General features: G+C 40.4%; 1 protein-coding gene across 1 annotated transcript in view; it reads right to left on the reverse strand.

Annotated features, from left to right (window-relative positions):
• The window catches only part of LOC126484105 (uncharacterized), a 52,540-nt gene extending 49,654 nt beyond the window's left edge, over window positions 1-2,886 (reverse strand). The window contains exon 1 of the mRNA XM_050107483.1: window positions 2,551-2,886. Within this exon, the coding sequence (XP_049963440.1) occupies window positions 2,551-2,629 (79 nt within the window). The 5' untranslated portion in view covers window positions 2,630-2,886. The remainder of the gene's footprint in view (window positions 1-2,550) is intronic.
• Window positions 2,887-6,898: the final 4,012 nt, after the last annotated feature.

Below are 6,898 nucleotides of genomic sequence, written 5' to 3' on the forward strand. Positions count from 1 at the left end.
ATCTTTGATTACGGTGTGGTAAAGTAACTGGTATTATAGTACACAGACAAGCCAATAGGCCCAACAGGTCACATTGGGATTGTAAGTTCCATTAACAGTAACGTAATTGCTCAGAATGGACAAAGGAAGGAATCTGTCCACCTCCTAACCAATGTTTGTCTTAATTAGGGAAACAAGATAAAATCGAAATATGGGTGACTGGGTGAGGATTGGACCACACTTGCCTTTGACATGAGCCCAGTGCCATCTTAAGTCTTATTTCTCTGTACTACCCAAAGATTTTCCTTTGTGGCAACACTGGAAAAGAGAGCACTAAGACTCCGAGGGCAGTTGAAGAGTTACTTTGAGGAGAGGCAGTAGCCCTAGTTTCAAAAAATCTAACCTTGACTGGAATGCTATCCATATCACCCTTTAATGACCCAACAGGGGACACATGACAGCATTCAGTTGGCACTGCATGTCATCATGGGCCTATGTGTTTGTGTCACCATAGCCAATAAATGTGAATATGAAGTAAATGTTTTGACAAATTGAACTGCAACACAGCCTGATGCCTACCTTCTTCATTTTCAAAATTCACTTGATATTTAACATTTTTCTTATTACTAAATAACATAATAAAGTAAATTTTGAAATATTATATTGCAATTACAGAACACCAAAAAGTTATTTCAGGGCATTTTATATACATGCAACATATATGAACAATAAAAATTATAATGGGAGGCCTAGTTTAAATTTTAATCCTGTTTTAAAAGTGTATACTCCCAGAAAAAAATCAATCAGTACACTACACTCTTCTGTTACTAATGTGGTCATGTGGAACACCAATTTAAAACCTAACTGTCTAGAGCACACTTCCTGTTCACAATCTGAATGTGCTCTAAATGTATTGTTCTATGTAATTTCTAAATCTTATATTATTCATGTATTTTCTGACAAACTAAGCTCCTTCAGGTTTGAAAATATTACTTTATTTTAGTAGTCAGCATTCTAGACATGTCAATTATCTGTTTATGTAGTAGTAGTAGTAGTAGTAGTAGCAGCAGCAGCAGCAGCAGCAGCAGCTTTATTCATCCGTAGATCTCTTTTTACAAGGATATAGGAATGTCAGAGCATTTACGATTTTATACCAATTTAAAGCAAGCTAATTTGTATACACATATATTTCCAGATTTCTAGATAGAGACAATCATTAGATTTACTCCTAGTATACAATACGTTTTTTGCAAATAACTTATTAAATAACGTAATGCTACACTGTTCACTCATATCTCACTAAGTCACTGCACATACTATACACACATTGTTTCATAACACTACACACACACACACACACACACACACACACACACACACACACACACACACACACGCTGATGATCTCTGGACCGTTTTCTGTACCATAACTTCCCATTTGCTGTCCTGAAAAACTGAGTCAGCATCCCTCCATAACGAGTGAGGTGTTGAACACAGAAAGAGGAAGAGGTGTTAGTATTGTGCTATGCATAGCTTGGGGTTAAGTATTTCTAGGGGAAAAAAACCACACAGGAAAGAAAATAAATTGAAGGTGTTACGTGGAATTTGGATGTTTTCTGTTTCTTTGCAGATTACATTTACCACAAAGAGCTTGTTTAAGCTGAAACTTCCTGGCAGATTAAAACTGTGTGCCGGACCGAGACTCAAACTCGGGACCTTTGCCTTTCGCAGGCAAGTGCTCTACCGGCTAGGCTACCCAAGCACGACTCATGCCCCGTCCTCACAGCTTTACTTCTGCCAGTACCTCGTCTCCTACCTTCCAAACTTAACAGAAGCTCTCCTGCGAACCTTGCAGAACTAGCACTCCTGAAATCTGCCAGGAAGTTTCATATTAGCACACACTCCGCTGCAGCGTGAAAATCTCATTCTGCCTTGTTTAAGCTGTTTACATTTAAGACATACAATACAACTGTATGACAACAAACAGAACTTTAGCACTTGACACATTTCTGCCTTTTCATGTTTAGTGCACAATCGTTTGCTTCAGTTGTTGAATTGACGTATCTGGGCATTCATAAGTAACAAATTCTTCTTCCAAAGTAATGCTTACCGAACTGTTTCACTGTGTAGCTTTCTACTGTGGGGGCACTAAAAGTACGAAAATAATAGGCATGTTGAAAACTTGCTAAGAAAAAATGAGAGATTCGCAAGCGTTACAGCCCACATGTAAAGCACAATTTCCTAGTTAAAAATGCAGAAAACTGTAGGTACGTCAAAGGAATTACAGAGAAATTATGCTTTAGGTTACAATCTCCGAACTACAAGCAGTGCGGGTTTAGTCATGTTGAGACAGATGCGACCATCACAATAGCAGTAAAACGAAGATATTGCACTATGTCGGAAGGGCAACTGAGCTCATGCAACCAAGTATATACAATTAATCTTATATTTTATTTGGTTTTATTGTACTGCTTTCAGCGATACGGGTAGAGACACCATTCTAAGGGTATATTTGCTTGAAACCTAAGATACGTTTCTGCTGTAACGCCACACTGTTTATCTCCTACTTACCTGAATTACTCCTAACAATTGAATGTAGCCGTGCTGACGTTGTTGTATAACCGTAAAACAGGTATTTTGAAGAAATCATTCTTCCCTAAATGTGTTGTCATGTGATCTTAACTTTCCCTTCCACACCACACTCCTTCGCAAATGACAGCAACTTTTCCAAGGTCGCCGCTTTCAAAAGCACAGCACTTTCTGTAAACTACAAGAGATAGCAATGCTGACACTCTCCACATACGAAACTGTATACGAGCGGATCCATATGAAAAGACTCGTCTGCGCAAATACAATGGTGTCCAAAATTAAAGCAACAAACGCAAATTCTGCAAGGTTGCTTATGTCTCGCCACAAAACGGTATAAACAGGTGATAGTAAAGTAGAAACAGTGCAAAGAATTCAGAAGGTAAACTACTGCAACGTGCATAGCGGTAGACAAAAATGTTCTTCGTTTTTTCCAACTTAAGGGATTTGCATACGCATTCCGACAACTGGTTAATGTGCTCAGTATGGGATGCGACCCCCTCTGGCAGCAATACAGGCCTGACACGAATGGGTATACTGTGAATGGTGTCATCAGTCTCATGTTGGGGCCAATGACGCCCATTCTTCTTGCGGAGCTGCTCGCAGTCTTGGAGGGTGGTTGATTGCTGCTGACGTGATGCAAGTGTATCCCAGACATGATCTACAGGATTCAAACTGGGAGAGCGAGCAGGCCACGCCATCTTCCGTTTCCAAGAAAACATCAACCACCTGTGCTCCATGTGATCGAGTATTCGTCCATCATTACGAAATCTGGGCGCACAGTACCTCGCAACAACCGCAAATGAGGTCCCAAGAACTCGTCACGATACCTGACACCAGTTAAACCTTGCCGATTCACCCGTACAATTTCATGAATAGGGGTTCGATAGCTAAACATAATCCTTGCCCACACCATTAGGGATACGTCTCGACATCAGTCTCTTTTCACAATATTTGGGTACAAATGTGAATCCATCGAGAATCACTCTCCAGACTAAATTGGGTCTCATACAGATGAGCAACATTGGTCCAAGATGGCATGTTGATGACTCCACTCTAGGCGTTCCCTTCTGTGAAGGTGCGTGAGAGATAGACATTCAACAGGTCTCCAACAATAAAGGCCACTCTGCTGTAGCCTTCTACAAACAATTTGCCTCCGTACAACATGTTCAGTGCATGTTGCGAGCTCACATGCCAATTGCCCTGCGGTACTAAAGTGGTACTGTCGTGTCCTTACAGTCAAATTATGGTCCTCTCTTCTGAAGTCACACCTGCCTTAATCTTCAGCGGGCGCTGATAACCTCGCTGTTGTGCGCCCTAAAACACTAATCATCATCATCATCTTAATCTTCAGGATACAGATTCGGTCTTTATAAATTGTCGTCTCATCCGCCGAAACAACAGAACGCTTCACACTAAGCCATCAGGCCACATCAGTTTGCGACTGTCCTGCTTCCATTCTTTCTATAGCCCCCCCCCCCCTCCCACCACCACCCCCACTGTTGAGAATATGTTTCTATAGCCCCCTCCTCCATCCCCCACCCAAACTGCAGAGAGTATGGTACGCATCTTCCCTGTGCCATATTGCACCATTGTGACTGTGTACAAAGCGATTGTGGATGTGGGACTATCCGGCAGACACTACCTCATTTCGTAGGTGACCTGATGTCATTATTGGCACGATTGTCTGCTGACCGGAATGCCATCTTCCATTTAAAACAAGATGGTACGTACATCTGGTTGACAGTTTGTATGATTACATCGTGAATTAGACACAGGACGGAGAAATAATGGTTTGGTGCTTTAATATTGGACATCAGTGTATCTGTGCATGAAACAAGTCGCTCTTGTGTTCCATTTTGGAAGTTTTGATTCTTGAATTCCTTTATTGTAACACTGTTCACACTCGTTTTTCTTTTTTGTGAGAGGTCTATACGGCATCTCGCCTGTTGTCACTCTTCATCACACTTACTTGCTTCAGTAATAGATTCTTACGACATGACTTATTTTCTGTAACTGATGTATATTATGACAATTGCAAAGACTACAGAAGGAGAACAGATATGTTAATAAATGGATGGAGAGTTCATGAATTTCTGAGACAAAAAGGAACATGAGATAGGTTTGCACACGGATATTCCACTTGGCAGTCCGAGTCCGACACCGTGACTACTCAACAACGACGCTGTAGTCCTTGCAATTCGCTCAATGTTGCACATCTTAAGCTTAGATCGTTCATTGTTTCTATTTTGCTCCTTTTTTCACAGTTCAGTACAACCCGTCTAGTTTTCACACCTGATTTGTGTTCACTTTTTGACGGGCTACCCACTGGACCATTTTACCACTAAAGCAGAGGCGTATGCGATGTGGAGTTTCCCTTGTAACTAAAACGAGGTTGACAATTAATTTACTAGCAAAAACTGGTTGCTTTGATTTTTCAGTATTTTTATGCTTTAATAGCTATTAACATTGTAATTCTTGGTACACGAAACAAGTTAATTCATTAGTTTGCTGTTTTTGGTAACTTAACTACTGGTACTGGCATTGTTTTGGATCTGTGCAACGTTTCATTGCACCTGGTTAAACATTTTTATCTTATGGAATTGTAGTTGACTATTACAAATGTTTCTGTCTTTGTGATGGTCAGAGGGCGACTGTAAGGGGACATTGATGATGTTACATGTGTTAGTGGGTAGTTTGTTATTGTGAGACTGTGGGACTGAGTTGCGTTGTTGTGTGATCAATGTTGTCACAGTTGTTAGTTTTCAGCGTCTACATCTACTTCTTTATTCTCATTTGAACCTGGCTCTTATTCTGGTCCCTCTAGTACATGGCCTGCGGTGGTAATATTTCCTACTGGTGTTTCAGTTTCTTGTGTCCTGAGGTCGGGGTATATGTCAAGTGTGTTTTATATAATGATGTGGTGGGGGAGGGTTAGATGTATTTAAAACTGGGTTTGTTGTTTATTGTGGGACAAAATGTTAATATGTTTTTCATGTTTTCTCTGTTGGCGAGAATCTGCTGGTCATAGCCTGTTCTCTGTTTTACGAGGCATGTTTGAAGTGGGGCGATCCCTGCTGATACGTAGACAATGTCTGAGAGTGTTTAAAGTCAAGTTTGAGAACACTTTGGATAAGTCGTCGTTCAGCTGAGAACAGTTTGGTTACCATTGGGAAGGGTAGTCCAGCTAGTAGTGGAGAGGCACATTCCGTGATTTGTCAGATGAACGTCTTATAGGTGTGAATGGCTGTGGCGTCTGAGCAACGATGAATCGTACTTGAATCAGTCTGGTTAGGGATTTTCTTTGTGTTTTTTTTTCTAGAATGTGGAGAAAGTGCACCTTTGAGTTGAAGTATTTGTCGAGATGTACTCCTGAATACTTTGCTGAGTCGTTCAGAGTGATTGGGATGTACCAAGCATTAGATCTTATGTCGATTATTTGTTATTTTAAATTTCGGTCTTTGAATAGGACTATCTGAGTCTTCATAGGGTTGGGCTTAGTTCACCATGTCTTCATCAATGTGGGGCCCTTTTAGGTAGTCGTTCGTTTGTCTTTGTGTTGTTATGGTAGAGATTACAGAGCACCGCTATGCCATATTGTCCGGTTTTCTGTTGGTCTGTTGACAGGTGGAATGTCAGTGTTATATAGGGAGAATATGAGTGGCGAAATGATTCCTCACTGTGCCATTCCTGCCCAGCAGACTGTTAGTAATACAATATTAACGCTGTTTTAAGGCTGCAACACTGTTTTTCTTTGGTTTGTATTAACATCCATTCTTCAGACGCTTTTGTTTTTTGTTTATCCTCTTTATGCTTTATTGTCGTCCACATAGAGCGTATGCTATTACTACAGTCTAAAGAATACAGTCACGACATTCACTGGTGCGAAAGTTGTTACCGTTTGACAATTGGAGCGACACTGGCGCTCCAAGCAACGAGGAAGTGGACACTCACAAGCACCGTATGGATAAAGTTTGTTTCTAATTATTTTCTACTTAATTAACGGAATAGTTATTATATTGTTGCGTTCTATACATTACTTAATTACCAAGAAACACGAAGTATCTTGAAATACATATAGAAACAGCCAAACCACGCCGCTTCAGTGATATAAGCTACAAGTCATTCATGAAGAAATACTTTCGAATACATCTGTATTTGCAGCTTACACTTCTGAAAGGAAGAAAATATAAACACATTTCATGCATCAGAAGCATGTACTTCTATTATTGTTTGTTGTTACTACCATAGACACTTTCCTTGACACTTAAAATTTTTTGTTATGGAGTCCAGTGGTCTGGCCTTTCTTATGCTTCATGCGAATTTCTAATAC

This window comes from Schistocerca serialis, chromosome 6 (assembly GCF_023864345.2).
Source record: "Schistocerca serialis cubense isolate TAMUIC-IGC-003099 chromosome 6, iqSchSeri2.2, whole genome shotgun sequence".
NCBI lineage: Eukaryota > Metazoa > Arthropoda > Insecta > Orthoptera > Acrididae > Schistocerca > Schistocerca serialis.